At 51.6% G+C, this 19,801-nt stretch overlaps 2 protein-coding genes and 1 long non-coding RNA gene across 9 annotated transcripts; 2 read left to right on the top strand and 1 right to left on the bottom strand.

The window, feature by feature from the left end:
• Window positions 1-1,259: 1,259 nt before the first annotated feature.
• PIP4K2C (phosphatidylinositol-5-phosphate 4-kinase type 2 gamma) lies at window positions 1,260-13,219 on the top strand. Its single transcript, XM_047739843.1, has 10 exons — window positions 1,260-1,543; window positions 4,335-4,432; window positions 5,104-5,200; window positions 5,545-5,688; window positions 8,997-9,143; window positions 9,335-9,373; window positions 10,138-10,251; window positions 10,605-10,872; window positions 11,050-11,153; window positions 11,338-13,219. The coding sequence occupies exons 1-10, from the start codon at window positions 1,370-1,372 to the stop codon at window positions 11,416-11,418; spliced, it is 1,266 nt and encodes a 421-aa protein (XP_047595799.1). The 5' UTR covers window positions 1,260-1,369; the 3' UTR covers window positions 11,419-13,219.
• On the bottom strand, window positions 12,806-15,235 carry LOC125106167 (uncharacterized). Its single transcript, XR_007129253.1, has 3 exons — window positions 14,813-15,235; window positions 14,043-14,089; window positions 12,806-13,856 (listed from the first exon to the last, which is right to left on the bottom strand). It is a non-coding gene; the product is annotated as an uncharacterized LOC125106167 (long non-coding RNA).
• Window positions 14,135-19,687, top strand: DTX3 (deltex E3 ubiquitin ligase 3). Of its 7 annotated transcripts, none has more exons than XM_047739850.1 (6): window positions 14,141-14,705; window positions 16,053-16,117; window positions 16,310-16,386; window positions 16,745-17,480; window positions 18,438-18,655; window positions 18,986-19,687. In XM_047739850.1, exons 3-6 carry the CDS (start codon window positions 16,358-16,360, stop codon window positions 19,059-19,061), a joined length of 1,059 nt encoding a protein of 352 aa, XP_047595806.1. In that variant the 5' UTR covers window positions 14,141-14,705; window positions 16,053-16,117; window positions 16,310-16,357; the 3' UTR covers window positions 19,062-19,687. The 7 variants fall into 7 exon arrangements, with proteins under 7 accessions (XP_047595803.1, XP_047595801.1, XP_047595804.1 ...); XM_047739851.1 differs by having other exon boundaries at window positions 14,144-14,705; window positions 16,726-17,480; XM_047739845.1 differs by having other exon boundaries at window positions 14,136-14,705; window positions 18,438-19,687.
• The last annotated feature ends 114 nt before the right edge of the window (window positions 19,688-19,801 follow it).

The raw sequence follows: 19,801 nt of genomic DNA, 5'->3' as shown, positions 1-19,801 counted from the left end.
AGTCCCAAGCTTCCCCTCCCCACTTCTTCACCTCCCATTCATTCCTCCACCCACCTTGAACTGGCTCTTGTTCTGCTGAAACTGCTTTCTGAAGGTCACTAGTTGCCAAATACAATGGGCACTTCTCCATCCTTGTCTTGCTTCACCTCTCCATGACACGTGACACTTCTCTCCACTCCTCCTTCTGGAAACTCTACTCCCTGGTTTCTGTGACCCTGCTCTCCTGGTTCCTTTTACCTCTCAGTTTTCTCCCATTAGCCTCTTTTTTTTTTTTTTTAAATTTATTTATTTGACACAGAGAGAGACACAAGTAGGTGGAGAGGCTAGCAGAGGGGAGGGTGTGGGAAGCAGGCTCCCTGCTGAGCAGAGAGCCCCATGTGGGGCTCCATCCCAGGATCCTGAGATCATGACCTGAGCCCAAGGCAGAGGCTTAACTCACTGAGCCACCCAGGTGCCCCTCTCCCACTAGCCTCTTAAATGCTGGACTATACGAGGGTTCTTGCTTTCTCTGGAAGGTGCCACCCACTCCCCCAGATTCAGTTAACAATTACTCAGTCTGTATCCCCAGCCCAGACTATTCTGAGCTCTGAGCTCATATGTTCAATTGCCCTCGGGTACCTCAAACACATACCAAACTGAACTTTTCACCAAACTGCCCCATTTCATGTCCCCTCCACCGTGTCTCCTCACCTTAGCCAAAAGCCTGGGATTCAATCCCAAGGTCTCCCTTTCCCTCAAGTCGCACATCCATGAAGAATTTTCCAAAATGACATCAAACCCTAACTTTAGATGCCATTCCCTTCTGTCCATCCCAACAGCCACTGATTTAGTTCACCACCTCATGCCTACACTTTTGGAATACTCCAGTCACCCTCCAGAAGAATGATGCCTGAGTGGTCCTTGTAAAAGCCCATTTAATCCACTGAAACCACTCAGGGGATCTCCTACTTGGTAAAGAAATACTTTTGGGTGAGCCTCAGGCGAGAGGTTACTCCTAGAAACCGGGCAAAACCGGAAGGCAACGACTTTGCCGCAAACGAGCCGCCGACGTGGGAGTGAACTAGGCCAGCCCAGGCCGCACCCCCACCGCCGCGGTGGCAGGTCCCTGCCGGGCAGACCGCCCGCAACCCGCAGGGAACGCCGCTCGCTTGCGCCCGCCCCAGCGCCAGGTGAGCCCACCCACCGCGCGGGCGTTGGGGCGGGCGGGCGCCAGGAGGCGGAGCCAGCCCCGCCCCGCCCCGCCGCGCGCCTGCGGGCCAGCCTCCGGTCACGTGACGGCGGCCCAGGTGAGCACCGCTTCCGGGGTCGGGAGCCTGCTTCGCCGCAGGCTCCGGCTTCCACTCCGTCGGGTGCACGGGAGAGGGAGACTATGGCGTCTTCCTCTGTCCCGCCGGCCACCGTACCGGCGGCGACAGCGGCCCCGGGCCCGGGTTTCGGCTTCGCCTCCAAAACCAAGAAGAAGCATTTCGTGCAGCAGAAGGTGAAGGTGTTCCGGGCGGCCGACCCGCTGGTGGGCGTGTTCCTGTGGGGCGTAGCCCACTCGGTGAGACCGGGCACTAGCCTCCCCAGAAGCCCTGTCTGAACTTGCTCTTGCTCCGCTGGGCGCTGCTCTTGCCCCTCCGGGCGTCCCTGTTTCCAGGCTCCCGCGTCCGGAGCCCCTCGCGCTGCCACTTTCCCCCCCGCGGCTGTCCTGGTCCCTGACCACCAAACCTCCAGTGTTCCCAGCGTATCTTCTCGCTCTAGACGTTGTTGTTGTTTCTTTTTTGAAGTGTAGACTTTTGTTTCCCCCTCCGCTCTCTCTTCCACCCCTCTAGTTCCTCCTTCTCCACCTGATACCCAGCTCGCTGCCTCCTTCCTGCCAGGTCCAGCCTCTGCCGCAGGCCACGGAGACTGGCCGGACCCGGCTTCGCTTGGAAGGACATTGCGGGGAGTGGCTCTAAGGGGTTAGTGGTGGTGAGGTCTCCGGTGAGAGTTTATGTGTGGGAAGGGGAGGGGAGCAGAAATGGTAGTTGAATGAGGGGGATAGTTCACTTTTCTTTCTAGCAGCTGTCCTTGATTTTGGAACCTTGGCTTTGGGGGAAGCTCCAGGCTTTCCTGGACCTTCTAATCCTGCTTGTTCCTTCCTTTCCCTTCCAGAGGTACAGCATTTCAGAGAAGCCATCCTCCCTGAACCTCATTAAGACTTATGTATGGTATATGCCTTTGGTCTTAACTGCATTCCCATTGCTGGCTGGAGTGATGGTGTTTGGGGTGTGTGCGGTGGTGGGGGTCATCTTTAACCGAATAGATAGCTGAGCGGCTCTGGTCCTGGGGACACTATTGATGGTGAACTTTAGAAATGAGGGTATCACCTGGGAATCAGGAGGAGGCCAAAGAAGCCAGTGCATCTCTTTTCCTTCACTCAGGTGAAGGAAGCACAGCCATTGCTCCTCTATCCTCAGATTTGGAGTGGCAGGGTTGCAGTGACCGTGAATGTAACAGGCAATATTTTATAAATCAGTTTCCTTGAATGGTTACAGTCATGGCAGGGTTGTAGAGATGGACGAGGATGAGGAAGAATACAATTTTTTGTCCCCTTAATATATGGTTTAGAATGGAGTTGCAGGGAGGGTCTGTATTTGTATTTGTGGTTCTGTGGACCGCTTCCAGAGTATCCATGCTAAGGCACTTGGTATGGACAACGCCGATGGAGGTAGAGCTGCCTCTCATGTCAACTTTCCAGGTGACCCATCCATCCCTTTGGGAAGCTGAACAGGGAGGATTTTTCTTTGGTGAGGGTTGAGGAAGTTACACATGAGAGCTGCCTCAGCTTCCCTAGGTATATATACTTTAGCTCCAACACCCCACCCTGCAGCCAACCCACATTTACTTCAAGTGTCTAGAATGGAGAATTCCTTGAACATATGTCTTAGTGATGATTCAGCCCACTTAACAGCAGGTGGCGAGGAGGGGGCATGAAGAACTATAGCTGAATTGTAGGCTGGGAATCTCAAGTGACTTTTTTTTTTTTTTCCTGGAGGAATATGTTCTGTCCTCCTTTTTTACTGAGAGTGAGAGGAGCACAATTTCACTGCAATCTGTGGGATTTAGGTTAAACTGCACTTCATAACCTCTGTCAAATGATCAAGTAAAGATAGGGAAGGCATCCATTTATTCAGTTAAGAAACACCTCAGGACCCCTTGTTCTGAATGCTAGCTATGAACCTGAGAGACACAGACAGCTACAACTGGTCCTTGCCACGGAAGAGCTCACAGTGTGGATGGGGAACTTACATAAACTAGCCATTAGTCATATGATAAGTGTGCTGTTAGAGGTGGGTGAGCAGTACTGTGACAACGCTGAGGAGAAAACACATCTCTTCAGGATTTCTTCATACAGGAACTCCCTTGCTACCCAGAATTAGCAGATGGCTGATTCTGGGGGGGCCAAGCAGAGCAAGTTGCACCCTTTGGGCCGTGGGTTGGCTTGACTTCAGGAACAGATAGCTAATGAGCTCATATCCTCTGCCTACCTGCCTGCATTCCCTTTGAAATCAGCTGCTCTTCTTTTACTTTACACCCAGGCAGGTGGGGACCTTCTCGAGAGACCTGGGTCAGGGTGGTCTGGAAGGCCTGGTCCTGTTTGTAAGGAGACGCCTCCTGTAGGATGTGGACATCTCATTCTTTTTTTTTTTTTTTTTTAAGATTTTATTTATTTATTTCATAGACAGAGATCACAAGTAGGCAGAGAGGCAGGCAGAGACAGAGAGAGGGGGAAGCAGGCTCCCTGTTGAGCAGAGAGCCCGATGTGGGGCTCGATCCCAAGAACCTGGGATCATGACCCGAGCCGAAGGCAGAGGCTTTAACCCACTGAGCCACCCAGGCGCCCCATGGACATCTCATTCTTGCTGTGGACTCCTCAGAGTCCCATTAACTCTCTTGTCTACTTTAAAAAAAAAAAAAAAGTCTCTTGTTTTGTTTTTCATGGAGCATGGAACTGCTTGTCTTGAGTGTTTTGAGTCTGCTGAAGATATTTTTTTTCTTTAGAACTTCTCACAGCTTTAAAAATAGCCCTGAGCTGCTCACAGGGTTTGCCTAATATAAAGTGACTGTTGCGAGCATGAAGTTCCACGGGGGTGGAGTGTGAGGGGCTGTGTGTGGGGGCTGCTTACTTCAGTCCTTGCTGGGCAGCAGAAGAGGTCTGACCCATTCTCTCACCCTTGGCAAGTAGATGCATAACGGTGTTCTTAAAGGAATGAGATTTGCGTTGCCGTTCTCTGACTCTTACCCGACACAGTGTAGAAGTAGCTCTCTACATCCCTCCTCAGCTCCCTATTCTTGTTTTGGCTTATCAGATCAATGAGCTCAGCCAGGTGCCTCCCCCCGTGATGCTGCTGCCAGACGACTTTAAGGCTAGCTCCAAGATCAAGGTCAACAATCACCTTTTCCACAGGTATGTGGAGATCCCTGCTCTTCTCCTGTCAACCTTCCTAGAAGAAAGTAATACATAATTTTAAGAGTTAAGATTCAGTGAATTGAAGGTTTTAGATATGGAAGACAATTTACAAGTTGTGTGTTCTAACCCCGTTCCTGGTGCAGAAATTCAGCACCATCCAAAGAAACCATTAAAATAACTTACCGTGCTCTGTACACCTTCATATATTTGTAATAGTTTGTTTCTCATCTAGCCTGGCAATACCACAGAGTAAGTACATTTATATGGCCTTACCATTAGTGTCTGATAGAGAGTCCCTGAAAGAAATATCTGAGTCTCCTAGGTGCTTCTGGTATCAGAAGATGCCATTCAAAACAGTGGCACCTATTGCTGATTTTAGGATGTCTCGAACTTGCCTCAGATTTGGGAAACAGTGTTGCTTAACGGGCATTAAATCCTGGTCCTACTTAAGCTACTTACCATCTGTGTGTTTGAAGCAGGTCACTCAGCCACCCTGAGCCCCAGTCTCCCTTACTGTAAAATGGGAATAATATACCTTTAAAGGACTTCACAAGAGTTTTATGAGAATCAAATAAGGTAAATGTGTGAAAGTGCTCTGTAAACTGTCAAGCCCTACATAAATGTAATATTGTTACTTTGTCTTCTTGCCTTGAAAACCCCTATTTCAGAGAAAATCTGCCTAGTCATTTCAAGTTTAAGGAGTATTGCCCCCAGGTCTTCAGGAACCTCCGTGATCGATTTGGCATTGATGACCAGGACTACCTGGTGAGAGTCCTTTTTGGGTGAGGGGAGTCCTTTCTCTCTGACGGCTGGGGAATCCTTGGGCCAGTCATGTTTGGAGAAATGAGAGCTTTGGCGAGTCTGATTCTTTACCTGTTTGTGGTCACAGGCATCTCCAAAAATCGGATGAAAGCTATTAACCCTGTCCTTGGGGAAACATGTAGCTACATTAAAATTTTTGCTTTCACTTTCATTCAGTCCAGATGAAGAACCCTTGCTCAATCTTTTATGCAAGGGTTTTATCCACTTTCAGACACAGTCACTTGGCCATTATCCTATGACTTGCATCTCCATACAAAGAGGAAAAGAGCCTCTGGCCTGTGTTGCAGGTGTCCCTCACCCGAAGTCCCCCGAGTGAAAGTGAAGGCAGTGATGGTCGCTTCCTTATCTCCTACGATCGAACTCTGGTCATCAAAGAAGTATCCAGTGAGGACATTGCTGACATGCATAGCAACCTCTCCAACTACCACCAGGTCAGGCGGCTCTCCAGCTTCACTCTTGCCCTCTCCTCTCTATTCATAGCTTAGCCGCTAGAGTACGTCAGGAAACTTCCTCTCTCTTCTCCCTACAACCCATTTTGCTGCCCAAGAAGCACTTGACATCATGTTTTTGAAAACTAAGAATTTCAGAAAAAACCTCTGTATACCTCTTTGTGTCTGACTAAATGGGATAAGTTAGTGTTCCTTCTCATTTGGTATTTACAATCTAGAACTGCTGTGGGTTGTTACATAAAGGGCACGTGTAAAGTATGAACTATAGAGTGAACCAGAATTAGGTGAAGTGTTAACACCAAATAATCTGTCAGGAGCAAATGTGGTTTTGAGGAGGAAATCGGGATAAGTGCACAACTGGGGATAAACCGGGGGGAGAAGCCATGATCATATCCAGTCCAAAGTGGGGTCAGGGAGGCTCTTCTGCCTGATCAGATTAACTTGGAATGTGGAGTTTCTGGAATATTTTGGTGAGAAAAACACAACCTGAATATCTTCCTACTAAAAAAATATATCTCCCCAAGGTCAATGAGCCAGGAATAAATGAGACTCGAAAATGACTTGAAAAATGACTGGTTTATTCAACAAACACTGAATGTCCATTACCAGTAGGCCCTCCATTAGGCAGCAGAGAAAGAGGTGGATGAGGAAGAGGCTCTGGAGGATCTCTTGGTCCAATGGCAGAGGGTAGGAGAGCAGCATTAGCACACAGCAGGGTGTGTGTAGTAGCAGGGGCGTGGACGGAGCCCTGTGGGGGTGCAGGGGAAGAGCGTCCTAACTTACCTGGGAAAGAGGTGCACTGGGAGGTTCATGGAGAGTTGTTGTTGTTGTTGTTATTTTTTCTTACAAATTGAGAGATTTATAGAAAGGGTATCATAGGAATTGATGCTTGAAAGACTGGTATGGACTCCTTAGGCAAGGTGGAAGACAGCATTCTAGGCAAAGGAAAGCTTGTAAAGGCACAGAGCTGTGAGAGAGGTATGTTATTTAGAAATAGCCCCACGGCTGCATTTTCGAGATTGGGCTGGAGAGGGAACTCCCAGGAGTGAAGAGTGAGCAGGTAGGAGGGAAGGAGAACAGTCTCGGTGAGCAAGGACCAAGGCTGGAGGAGCCCTGGTGGCCGAGATGCAGAGGAAGACCTGTGGGAGACTCAGCGAGTTGAGGCCAAGGCACTTCTAGATTCCTGCTTTGGAATAACTGGGTGTCCATTCATGAACATTGGGGAAGCAGAAAAAGAAACCAGTTTGGGGAGAAGGTAGTTGTAATTTACATACGTTGAACTTGGGGTTTCTGCAGTTCCTCCAGATACAGATGTCCCATAAGTGGTTGGGGAATGGAGTTCAGGCAAGTAGATGTGTAGGTTTGAGAGTCACAGGTGAATAGATAGTGATTAAAACCAGAAATATAGACTAGATTATTGGTGGGAAGTATGCGAAGAAGAAATGAAAAAAGCAAGGAGAGAGGAGAGCCCATAAAGGAGACGGAGTCACTGGATGCCCTTCTTTGTTCTGTGTGGGATATGGGGAGAGAAGGGAGGAGAATTGGAAGAGTGGAATAGTGGGAGCTCAGGGTGAAGAGAGTTCTAGAGAGAGACTGGTCGGGACTATCAAGTGCCCCCAAGTTGAAATACGACAATAACTATAATGAATGCCCATAGGATTTGGTGACTGAGGGATTTAAGGAAGGGAGATATAGATTTCAAAGGAAAAATAAGGGTCTGAATCTGATTTCACTGGTTTGAGGTGTGAAGGAGAGGAAGTGGATTGACTACTTTCCTGAGAAGGCTGGCTCTGGAGAGAAGTAGGCAGCAATACTGAGACAGCTGCATTGAAAGAGGAATCGTTTTTTAAGAATCCAAATTATGAGCCATCATGCAAACATTTTTACTATAGGAATCTAGCCTGCCAGGAAACATTAGTCTAGGTAAAATCATTTCATTGGTAAGCAGATGTAATTTCTAACCCCGGTTCTGTGACCACTTAAAGAGGGTCTAGGGGTGCCTGGGGGGCTCAGTTGAGCAGTGGATTTTTTTTTTTTAAGATTTTATTTATTTAGGGGCACCTGGGTGGCTCAGTGGGTTAAGCCTCTGCCTTCATCTCAGGTCGTAATCCCAGGGTCCTGGGATCGAGCCCCGCGTCGGGCTCTCTGCTCCGCAGGAAGCCTGCCTCCACCTCGCTCTCTGCCTGCCTCTCTGCCTACTTGTGATCTCTGTCTGTCAAATAAATAAATAAAATCTTTTTAAAAAAATAAAAAAATAAAAAGATTTTATTTATTTATTTGACAGACAGAGATCACAAGCAGGCAGAGAAGCAGGCAGAGAGAGAGGAGGAAGCACGCTCCCTGCTGAGCAGAGAGCCCTATGCGGGGCTCGATTTCCAGGACCGTGGGATCATAACCTGAGCCGAAGGCAGAGGCTTTAACCCACTGAGCCACCCAGGCGCCCTGAGCAGTGGATTCTTAATTTCAGCTCAGGTCCTGATCTCAGGGTCCTGGGATTGAGCCAGGCTCTGAACTCATCAGGGAGTCTGCTCATCCCTCTCCCTCTGCACGCCCCCCTTATGCTTGTGCCTCCTCCAAATAAAAACTTTAAAATTGAGAGACCTTATACAGATGGAATAAATCAGAGGAGATGAGGGTTTAGAAACAGCCCTCTTTTTTTTTTTTTTTAAGATTTTATTTATTTATTTATTTGACAGACAGAGATCACAAGCAGGCAGAGAGGCAGGCAGAGAGAGAGGAGGAAGCAGGCTCCCCGCCGAGCAGAGAGCCCGATGCGGGGCTCGATCCCAGGACCCCGAGATCATGACCTGAGCCGAAGGCAGCGGCTTAACCCGCTGAGCCACCCAGGCGCCCCTAGAAACAGCCCTCTTTAACAAGTCCCCACCACTTTTTTTTTTTTAAGATTTTATTTATTTATTTATTTATTTATTTATTTATTTATTTATTTATTTATGTGAGGAAGAGAGAGGGAGAAAGAATGCAGAGATGCATTTGCAGGGGGACAGAAGGGGAGGGGGAGGAAGAGGGAAAGAATCCTAAGCGGATTCCACCCTCTACGGGGCTTGATCTCACAACCCTGAGATCATAACCCAAGTGGAAACCAGGAATCAGATGCTCAACCGACTGTGCCACCCAGGTGTCCCCCTTCCCCCACCACTTTTGACCTGCTAACCTTTCTCCCTGAAGTTGTCTGGCCTACCCTGGAATGGTGGTATTTGCATTCCCCTCCCTGGGCTGTTGGAGCATTTAGGCCTCAGCTTCTCCGCATTCCTTCCTCCCTTCTACCCCAGTACATTGTGAAATGCCACGGCAGCACACTGCTGCCCCAGTTCCTGGGGATGTACCGGGTCAGCGTGGACAATGAGGACAGCTACATGCTTGTGATGCGTAACATGTTTAGCCACCGTCTTCCTGTGCATAGGAAGTATGACCTCAAGGTAAGGAGAGGCCAGCTAGGGCTGAGGGAGAGGCTCCTGCTGGCCCAAGAGTGGGGAAGGGCCTGGGAGGGCATTTAGACAGTTCATTTCAAAGGAAAGAAGACTGTGGGTTTGAGTACTCATCTTTGGAGCTGGGTCCTAACTATTCTTTTAGCCACTTGTGCTGACTTGGTCTTTGGGTCTCTCCACAGGGCTCCCTAGTATCCCGAGAAGCCAGCGATAAGGAAAAGGTGATACTGATATTAAGTGATAGGGTGAGGGGTGAGGGCGGGCAGATGAAGGGACCTCCTTAGGATAGAGGTAGGGGTCACCAGCTATTTGTTCTTATCTGAAACCACCGAAAGGAAGAGAGGTGTGGACTGGTGCTGAGCCAGGGGTCAGCTGCTGTCTCACTGGTGTGGGTTGTCCCATCTGGAAGGTTCGATGATGGTTGAAGATGACAGACTTCAAGAGAGAAATGCTGGGGCGCCTGGGTGGCTCAGTGGGTTAAGCCGCTGCCTTCGGCTCAGGTCATGATCTCAGAGTCCTGGGATCGAGCCCCACATCGGGCTCTCTGGTCTGTGGGGAGCCTGCTTCCTCCTCTCTTTCTGCCTGCCTCTCTGCCTGCTTGTGATCTCTCTGTCAAATAAATAAATAAAATCTTAAAAAAAAAAAAAAGAGAGAAATGCTTACCCTCTAGCTCCCATTCTGGGTTCTTGTATTCAAGCAGCTGCTTTTGCTTAAGAAAAAGAAAGAAAAGTCAGCATGAGGGGTCTTGACTGAAGACCATAAGCAGAAGGTGGTGGGATGTGATGTGGAGTACCATGGCAGTGACTGAGTTTGGAGAAGCTGCTAGAGCTGAGAGCAGCCTCTGGGGCAGTGTGGAGGTAGAGAGGGGCTGGAAGAGCTCTCACCCCTTGAGGCTACTGAGTTAGGCATAGAGCCCCAGAGAGAGCATTGTTCTCTGAGACCTTGGGGAAAGGGATGTGTTCCTAAGATGTCCCTTTACTTTCAGGTTAAAGAACTGCCCACCCTTAAGGATATGGATTTTCTTAACAAGAACCAGAAGGTTTATATTGGTGAAGAGGAGAAGAAAGTATTTCTGGAGAAGCTAAAGAGAGATGTGGAGGTGATGATCAGAGTGCTTGGGAAACAGGGTGTTCCTTTTGCTCCCCATTCCTAGTCTGAGGGAACTGCTCCCCTTCCCTTTATTCTTTGGGTTCTCTGCAGGTAGGGGAGTTGGGTATGGGACATGAAAAACCCTTAGAGGTGACCCATGGAGGGAGTGGCTAGAATCAGCTAAAAGGATGACCTTAGATACCAGGACATCGATGTACTAAAGGACAGTGGTTCCCTTCCAACCCTCAATTTCATCCTTCCTTTCCCCAGGAGGGCCCCAGAAACTCAGGAGTGGAGGCGTAGGGTGGTGCTTGGGAGTGGGGAAGGAGGTCTGAGGGATCTGATTTGTCAGTGGGGTCTCAGTTCCTAGTGCAGCTGAAGATCATGGACTACAGCCTTCTGCTGGGCATCCACGACATCATTCGGGGCTCTGACCCAGAGGAGGAGGGGCCTGTGCGGGAGGAGGAGTCGGAGGGGGATGGGGACTGTGGCCTGACAGGACCACCCGCTCTGGTGGGCTCCTATGGCACCTCCCCTGAGGGTATCGGCGGCTACATCCATTCTCATCGGCCCCTGGGCCCTGGAGAGTTTGAGTCCTTCATTGACGTCTACGCCATCCGGAGTGCTGAGGGTGAGAGAGATCCTGGGAATATTAATGGTGTTGGTGGGGGGCGAGGGTTGGCCGTGGGGGACTGAGATCAGGGTGGTGGGAGAGAGTCTGGTTAGCTTTTCAAACCAGATCTGACTGGTTCTTGGGGAAAGGGAATTGGGACTGTACTTGCTCTTCATTGCTCGTTTCTGTCCCCAGGGGCCCCCCAGAAGGAGGTGTATTTCATGGGCCTCATCGACATCCTGACACAGTATGATGCCAAGAAGAAAGCAGCTCATGCAGCCAAAACTGTCAAGCATGGGGTGAGGGTTCCCCAAAGCCTCTCCTTTCCTGTCTTTTGACTCTTGGGGAACAGGGAGCCCTCTGTGCCAGAGCAGTGGGGTGGCAAAAGCATGAAGGGCCGGGTATGGAAGTGGTGTGTAGTGGAATGGGGGGGCAGGGAGGGGAGGGGTGATCTGACATGGTGTTCCATACCTCCTCTCACAGGCTGGGGCAGAGATCTCCACTGTCCATCCTGAGCAGTATGCTAAGCGATTCCTGGATTTTATTACCAACATCTTCGCTTAAGAGACTGCCTGACTCTGTGCTGACTGCTGCTTTCTGTTCAAGGTGGCAAGGTTCTGAGAGCCTTGGGGGAATTGTGGATATGCTGACCACTACTACTTCTTTTCCCCCTTTGTAAAGTCCCAGGTACAGGCTCCCTGCATCCAGATCACTCCATCTTGTCGAGTAGGCTCTCTTGACCCTCAGAAATACATTATCCTGTTTCCCCCTGTACGGTTTTCTTCCTTTTCTCCCTCCCCTCCAACCCTTCTCCTTGCTTCATTAGAGTGTTACTATTGACTCACTCCCAAGTGCCTTGATCTTTGTAAATGTCCTGTTGCTTCTAGAACATAGGAGGAGACAGGGGCAGGGGGTTACTTGCCGTCTTCAGGACCTGACTGCACGAATGGATCTGGCTCAGGCAGCTACTCCAGATGCGCTCTGCTGTGTGTGATGAACTGGGAGGGCCTGAGTTTTGCTGATAACTTTACAGACCTCACTGTGGCCTGCTTCCTTCCCAGTAGGCCCTGGGATAGAGGACCTCCAAGATACTACAGCTGTGGGTGCTGGCATGCACGCATGTAATGGGATATGGCCCATCTTACACACTACTGGGGTGGGGAGGGGCGAACTGGCTGACACTTCACAGAGCTGGGACCCAGGAGGACACTTGAAATTATGCAGGGAATGGGAACAGGTGCCTGTGAAGAATTGACTACTCTCCAGTCTCTTCCCTCACCCTCCTTTCAGCCCCCACCCCCGTACTGGGCACAGGAGCCCAGAGATGGCCAATGTGTTCAAGCCTGGGTGAAGACATTTGACTGCTGCTGCTCTCTGCCAGGACCTCATACCCATCCTGGGGCTGAAACCCTTCAGTGGGGGTGTGGGCAGTTTTGGAGGCTGGGATGATGGGCCAGGGTACAAGGTCCATCACAGTGCTAAATTTCCTCTCTTCATGTCTAGCCATCCCTGTGGTTTTATTCCCAGCGGAAGGGAATCTCTCTCCCTGGGTCATTCCTAATCATCTCAAGAGGATGAAGGACTTAAGTGTGGGACCCTCCTCTCCTCTACTTCTTGGAGGTGTGCACCTAGCATACTGCCTTCCCAGGCCCTTCGCAGACCCTTTTTTTCTAGTTGGATTTTGTTATTCTGTTCTTTTCTGTCTCATCTCTGCAACTGTGTCTCCCAGGGGACAGATGGACTACTTTGTCATCTTCACTCTCCACCCACAGAGAGGAGTCAGAGCCATAACTCAATCACCCAGCCCCCTCCAAAGAGTTGAAGTGCCATGTGATAGTCTCAGAATGTAGAGGACTCTGATGACCCAGATAGTGTCCTCCCCATCCTCTGATGCCTTTGGGGCCAAAGCAACCATTCTTGCTACTCTCTATCCCCTCTATGGCTTCCACACTTTATTTTAACATAAAGATGAGCACTAGCAACTGGCCTGTGGGGATGCAAGGATTCTTTGTATCTAGGTGGACTGATCTGTCTCACAAGAAGTCATATAGTCATAAAGGAGAATTCCTCTCTCCTCTCCCATCTTTTGCTCCAAAGGAAGTAACAAGAGGAGTCCACAGTTAAGGATTAGAGCCCCTATAATATCTTCCTATCAGAGGCCTGCTCATCTTTTTCATTCCAACCATCTACCTTTCCCCTGTTAAATGCAATAAAACTCCATGACACCAGCAGCTGTCGCTCTTTAGAAATTGGTTTTCTGACCATGTGGCTGATGTATCATGAGCAGTATGGTCTTCGTTTTGTTGCTTCTGTTTTCCTCTTTTTTGTTTTATTAATTAATAAAGATCTTGTGTATTTACTCCCACTGCTGTCACTATATAGGAAATAAGTTATTGAATCCACTTTCCTTCACAGACATGCCTCCCCCCACCCCCTTTCTGAGGAACCCTGTGCTTACGGGTGTGGAGACCAGATCTGACCTTTAAGATGTTGGACCCCTAACTAAGAATGTGGGTTTCTAGATAGATAGCTGTGAACTTAAAAGGTTGTGAGGGGTGTGCATGGGAATGGAAAACTTACTCCCAGTTTTGTGGGAGTTCAGCTGTTGGGGGGCCATGGAGAACAGCTGATGTGATGCTCCCCTCTCCCCCAGGGTTCTGGGCTTGGTCACACACCCATTCCTGTAAAGGTGACTGAACTTCTCAGAGCACACTGGCAGGAGCTAAAAGAAGGAACTGGGTGCTTCCCCAGGCTTCCTGGGAAAGATGTCTTCTGTCTGGAGAGCAGGAAGAGTACAGCAGGGTCCTGAGAAAGTAAAGAAAGAGACCAACCCTCCAGCCCAGAGTTGGAGGGAGGGGAGCGGAGAAAGGGGTGGATGAATAGAAGTTGTTGCCAGCCTGGGAGATCCAGTACTGTTTGGCCGAGGAGGTCTTCTGACTGGTGGAAAAACCTGGCTTGATGTGGCCCCAGGGAAGCGAATTGGACTGGAGGCGGAGATTTCTCTGATGTGGGAAGCAGAACAGTGCAGAGCCGCTTTTAATTTGAGTTTTTAACTCTATTGGAACCATAGACTTAATACCCCCAGCCCCCACCCCAAGGCGTTTTTTGAAAGATGCATTCACTTCGCACTTTGCAATAGCGTGCTGAGGCTATCCCTGTTGGTGGAAACAGAAGTCAGAGGCACTTACCAACACCCATCTGGGAGCGGGTTGTGGGGGTCACAGAAGGTAACAATCTAGGAAAAGGCAAGCAAGGAGGGAAGGGATTGAAATAGTTTAGTCCTGGGGTATGTTTATTTTTTAGAACCAGTGTTTTTCTTACTATGACTATTCTTCCCATCCCAAATTATTCCTCAAAGGTCCTTCTAGCAATAGCATAAGGATCACAAAAAAAATTGTCCCCTTCCCCACCTATCTAAACCGACACTCCTCGCCCACCCATCCACCACCAGCTTGCAGAAGCTGCCACGCAGCTGGCTGGAAAAGCAAAGGGAGAGGGCCCCTCCCGGGAGGGGGAAGCGAAAAGGGTGGCGTCTCTAAGAGATTTAACCTCCTACCCTCGGTTCCACACGCCACCCTCTCCCTCCAAAGACTGGGACGGCGCCTCCATTTTTGTTTTGGGGCGGAAGGGCAGGGGCTCGTGGATGGAAGGGGGTCAAGGGAAACGGTGATTATCACCTGTACGGGGCAAACGGGTGCCGTTCTTCTACCCTTTCTCTCAATCTGCACCCCCTCTGCAAACTGCCCCCCCACCTTCTCGGGGTCTCCCCCCCGCCCTTGTTGCTAAGGCCCAGACCGTCATCCCAGCAACAGCCTCAGTCATGTGACCGGCAATGGCGGCGCTGACGGGAGGTAGGTGAGCCCGGCGCCCCCCACACCCACCGCGCGCCCCCAGGACCCCGCTCGTACCCCTCGCGCGCCCTCCCTGCCCCCCTGCGCCCCCTCCTCCGCCTCCTTACCTGCACGCAGCGCCGGGGACCCCCTCCACGCCTGGGCGATTCTCTTCCTATCACCCTCCTGCCTTGGCCTCCATTTGGGGGTTCTGGGGACCGCGATCGGCCGACATGCACCCCCACCCAGTGGTGGGGCTCTGGGGGCTCCGGCGAGAGGGGGAGGTGGGGATTGGTTCTGGATCTTGCAGGAGGTCATGGGGGATGGGTGGGGCTGACTCAGTTGATGCCCCCAGAGGCCCTCGCCCTTACCGGCTGCCCCCGTCTGGCCTCTGTCTGGAGGGAGGGACTGGCCCCGTGTCCGGCCTGGGTTGCCCCAGAGGAATCAGAGACCCAGCATAAGCTGTGGCCCCGCCTCCCTCTTCTGTGCCAGGAGGACTTGAGGCTAAGGACATCTAGGTCCTGGGTTCCCTCTGATGGAGAGGGGGTGTTCCACCTTGGATAGACAGAATGAGCTGAGGTTCTAGGATTTCGTTTCACTTTCTGAATCCAGAGGTGCATCTGGCCTTGAGGGGACTATGATGGAGGCACAAACAGAGAGCCGCTCCCCTTTGGATCAGTCAAGGAATTGAGGTCACACTAATGGCCCCTCTTTCTATTTGAGCTACATTTGGAGGTGTTGTAGGGAAAGCTCTATAGCTGAACATGGTAAGATTCAGGGGAAACAGAAGTCTCCTCCAGCTGAGCCCCTGCTGAGCCCCACCCCTCCCTAAATGCAGACTGACTTGCTGACAGGCTTACTGCTTGCTCCCGGGCAGGGTTTAAAAAGGTGACCGGAAGTTATTTAGGGGCTGCGGCCACTTTGTTCGCATTCCAAACAGACTTCAGCAGAAGGGACTGGGTTAGCTCTCAAAGAAGGCTCCCTAGCAATAGGGGCTGAATTATTTGGGAATATGGGGTAGGATGAGGAGTTGGGGATCATAGGGAACAGTCTTACTCATGTGATCTGAGGGAGGTGGCTAGAAAGACCTCTATCTGTGTGGGCTTTTCCCTTCCTGACTTCTCTTATCTGTGCCCTAGGCTTTCTTGAGAGCCTCAGAGCTGGGGAAGAAAAGAGGAAAGTTAGCATGTTGAAGTTCCCTCATTAGCAACTTGGGAGAGGCTGGGGAGGCAGTTCTCCAGAAGAGGAGAGGAAATGGAAGAGGAGTTTTTGTTTTGTTTCTGGCCTGCTGGTGGAGTGGGGGTGAGGGGGGTATGGTAACATTTCTCATCAGGAGCCTCTACTCTCTATTCCCCCCCTTCCCCCTAGTCCTGGTCAGCTGAGTGTGGAACTAGAGGGATTTCTGCTGCTCTCCTTGTCCATGGGCTTTCCAGGTATCTGCCTCCCAAGGGAAACTCAGCTTTCGCCTTTAAATTGGTTTCCTCCATTCCATGTGCCAAGTAATCCCATTCCCAGTAACTTACACCCAGGTTCCCAGTCTTCTGTTACATGGGCTGCTGGGCTGGGGCATGTGGGAAGGGGGTACAGGTTTCTCACTTTCCCTCCTTTTCCTTTCCACCCACCAGGTCACACAACCTACAAGTAGGGAGCAGGGACAGTGAGAGAGAGCCTGCATGCCAATTCTAAGCTCTTCAGGATCAAAGTGAGCAAAAGTTCTCCCTTCCCTTTAAAGAAGCCAGTTTTCACCCAGAGGGAGGAGGGCCGGATGGTTTCTGTGATCTTGGGAGGAGTGTAAAGAGAACCAAGACTGGTGCTTGGCTCAGATGATGATAGTAATAAAGTTATAGAAACTTTCTTGCTCTTCGGTGGGTGCTGGGTTTTGAAAGCTAAGAGGAGACAGAAAATGAGCTTGGGGAGGAGTTGGGGGTTGGACTTGAAGATAGTAGAGGTAATAGAGGGTTGGAAAGGAACCTGAAGTAGGAGGCACTGATTTTGTCAAATGGGGACCCCCCACCCTGAGTCCCTTTCACCCTGGGGGCAGTGTCGTTCGTCCTGTCCAGAATGGCAGCCTGTGGAGGCACCTGCAAGAACAAAGTGACCGTCTCCAAGCCTGTGTGGGACTTCCTGAGCAAGGAGACCCCAGCCCGGCTGGCCCGGCTTCGGGAGGAGCACCGTGTGTCAATCCTCATAGATGGCGAGACCTCTGACATCTATGTCCTCCAGCTTTCCCCGCAGGGCCCTCCCCCGGCCCCTCCCAATGGGCTCTACCTGGCCCGGAAGGCTCTCAAGGGGCTGCTAAAAGAGGCCGAGAAAGAGCTGAAGAAAGCCCAGAGGCAGGGCGAGCTTATGGGCTGCCTGGCTTTGGGGGGTGGCGGGGAGCACCCTGAGTTGCACCGCCCAGGGCCCCCCCCTCCCCCTCTGCGAGCAGCCCCCCTTCTGCCCCCGGGGGCTCGGGGGCTTCCTCCCCCTCCTCCTCCCCTCCCTCCTCCCCTTCCTCCCCGCCTTCGGGAGGAGGCTGAAGAACAGGAGAGCACCTGCCCCATCTGTCTGGGGGAGATCCAGAACGCCAAGACATTGGAGAAGTGCCGGCACTCATTCTGTGAGGGCTGCATCACCCGGGCCCTGCAGGTGAAAAAGGCCTGTCCCATGTGTGGCCGCTTCTATGGGCAGCTGGTGGGCAACCAGCCGCAGAATGGGCGGATGCTGGTCTCTAAGGACGCCACGCTCCTGCTGCCCAGCTATGAGAAGTACGGCACCATCGTCATCCAGTACGTCTTCCCGCCCGGTGTCCAGGGGGTAAGAAGACCTACGGCCTGCCTTTGCCCTCTGGTTTCCTCCACTTTGGCCCCCCCACCCCCGCCCTGCCCCGAGTGTGTTCTCCGACCTAGGGAAACTGGGTGAACGGGAGTGTGTTTGTTAGACACGAGGGAGTCTTGCTGGTTCCCAGTATGCCCTCCCACTCAGGGCCCCCGAGCTAGGAGGTCCCCTTCAGGCCCAGCTTTTCTGTCCCACGACTCCAAGGCACACGGGAAAATCAGGTGTGAGAGAAAGGAATTGCATACTATTTCCGTATACATACTATTCTCGGCGGCGGTGAGGTCTGTGGAGGGGGTGGCTCGGCGCAGGCAGGCACAGCAGGAAGGAATCCGACCCTCCTCACAGAGCACTGAGTGTTACTTCGGTCCAGATTGATGAGAGGAAAACCTTGATGACAGTGGAAGGTTAAAACAGGAGAGGTCAGGGGCCTATCCAGTGTCTTCCTGATCAACGAAGCAAGAGTAATTTTCGGTCCTGGTTTGCAGAGGGCCGGGGAAGCTCTGAAGAAGAGTAATGGGAAAGTGGAACAGGTTAGGCAGGCCGAGAAACACTGGGAGCGTTTTCAGGTGGAGAAGGGAAGGCTGGAAGATAGATTATTCTCAGTCTTCACGTTTCTGCTGAGTTATCTGGTGAGTAAGGACCAGCTACTTTCCATCACTTTTAAGAATCCATTCGCTGCTGCATTGAGGCTTGAAGGATTGAGGCAGCAGAAAAAACTTCTTTAACTGTAAGGATTTTGTCCAAAAGCAGGCTCCTGCTGTCCAAACCCTTCAAAGAAGCCTCTCCTTCCTTGAGAGGCCGTCAGCCTGTTGCTGCCCCATCAGCATCCTCGAGGGATGCGCAGACAGACAACTGGCCAGCGGGACCCTCCACGGGCATCATGGGCCTTCAGATGCCCAGCTGCTCACTGTCCTCTCTGCTTCCCCCTCCTCCCAGGCTGAACATCCAAACCCAGGAGTTCGGTATCCTGGCACCACAAGGGTGGCCTACCTCCCGGACTGCCCTGAGGGCAACAAGGTGCTGACCCTGTTCCGCAAAGCATTTGACCAGCGTCTCACCTTCACTATCGGCACGTCCATGACCACAGGGAGACCGAATGTCATCACCTGGAACGACATCCACCACAAGACCAGCTGCACAGGGGGACCCCAGCTGTGCGACCCTCCTTCATTTCCTTTCCCTTGGCCCCTCCCCTTCTCTCCATTTCCAGTATTCCCCTCTCTCTGTGGGAACTTCCTCACTGCAGAGGACCACCCCCAAACTATTCAACCGCCTCTTCCATCCCAGTTTCTCTACATTCAGCCTGGTCCAGTATGCCCAGCTTAACCTACAAAAATAAGGAGAACTGGGCTAAGTTATCTCCCGTTTGGATATTCTTAGGGGCGGTGAGGAGGGGCTGGAATGGGGCACCCAGAATGAGGGTGAGCTTGAGGCTAATAGGAGTAAGCTGCAACAGCTAATCCTTCATTCCTTTTTGCTCCCAGGTTTGGGTACCCGGACCCCACCTACCTGACCCGGGTACAAGAAGAGCTGAGAGCCAAGGGTATCACAGATGACTGAAGGACATCCCCTTTGCCAAGCCCTTGTCTTTCTCCATAGGACCCAGCGGAAGCCTCTGTTCTCCTCTCTCCCTCTGCCCCCCACACCACACAAACAGGGGATCAGTCTGACTTGGGGAAGGAGTTCAGAGAGGGAGGGGGCAATCCCTTCCCCTGTCCCCCACAGGCCAAGTGCTTCAGTGCAGTGAGCCACTCCCTTCTGGCGGAGGGATCTCCCAGGCTCTTCTCCCCTCCTCCCCCTGTACATACTCCCAATTTCCCTACCCCCTCCATTGCCCTTGGCTTTTTCTGGTATGTGCTGTGCTCCAGTGACTAAGCTGAGAAAGGACCTGGGTGGGGAAGGAGGGTCTCTTGAGCCCCTGCCCCCACAGACTGCTCTACTGCTGAACTTAGCTGTAGGGGAGGAGGAATGGGGCCGAGGTGTGCCCCCAAGAAGCCGGCCTTGTGTGTTCTTCAGAAACAGTCCCCCTTCTACCTTAACTTTGTCCTTTCTCTCCTGTGTCTCCCTCTGTCCGTCTGTCTCCCGCTCTTCTCTGCCCCCTATAAGGAGCCTCCTTACCCTGTTCTGGAATCGCCGCCAGACTGTAGCTTTTAATTTAATAAAAATAAAATAAAATATGCAACTCTCTGCCACACCCGCTCTGTTCTGTGGACCAGGGTGGGGGTGGGGTGGGGTGGGGAGCGGAACCTGCTGAGAAGGGGAAGGGGGTGGCGATCGGGGAAATCCCTGTGTGTCTCCCC

The sequence above is a fragment of the Lutra lutra genome, chromosome 8, assembly GCF_902655055.1.
Source record: "Lutra lutra chromosome 8, mLutLut1.2, whole genome shotgun sequence".
In the NCBI taxonomy this organism is placed as follows: Eukaryota; Metazoa; Chordata; class Mammalia; order Carnivora; family Mustelidae; genus Lutra; species Lutra lutra.
The sequence above is the reverse complement of the archived record's forward strand: the minus strand, read 5'-3'. Positions and strand labels throughout refer to the sequence as shown.

Bases quoted from the DNA above. Each gene is read 5' to 3' on its own strand.
- PIP4K2C (XM_047739843.1), top strand. From the start codon at position 1,370: ATGGCGTCTTCCTCTGTCCCGCCGGCCACCGTACCGGCGGCGACAGCG. The intron at 1,544-4,334 runs GTGAGACCGGGC...TTGGCTTATCAG, and splicing joins TGTGGGGCGTAGCCCACTCG to ATCAATGAGCTCAGCCAGGT. The intron at 10,252-10,604 runs GTGATGATCAGA...GTGGGGTCTCAG, and splicing joins AGCTAAAGAGAGATGTGGAG to TTCCTAGTGCAGCTGAAGAT.
- DTX3 (XM_047739847.1), top strand. From the start codon at position 16,358: ATGCCAATTCTAAGCTCTTCAGGATCAAA. The intron at 16,387-16,744 runs GTGAGCAAAAGT...CGTCCTGTCCAG, and splicing joins CTAAGCTCTTCAGGATCAAA to AATGGCAGCCTGTGGAGGCA. The intron at 17,481-18,437 runs GTAAGAAGACCT...CCCTCCTCCCAG, and splicing joins TCCCGCCCGGTGTCCAGGGG to GCTGAACATCCAAACCCAGG.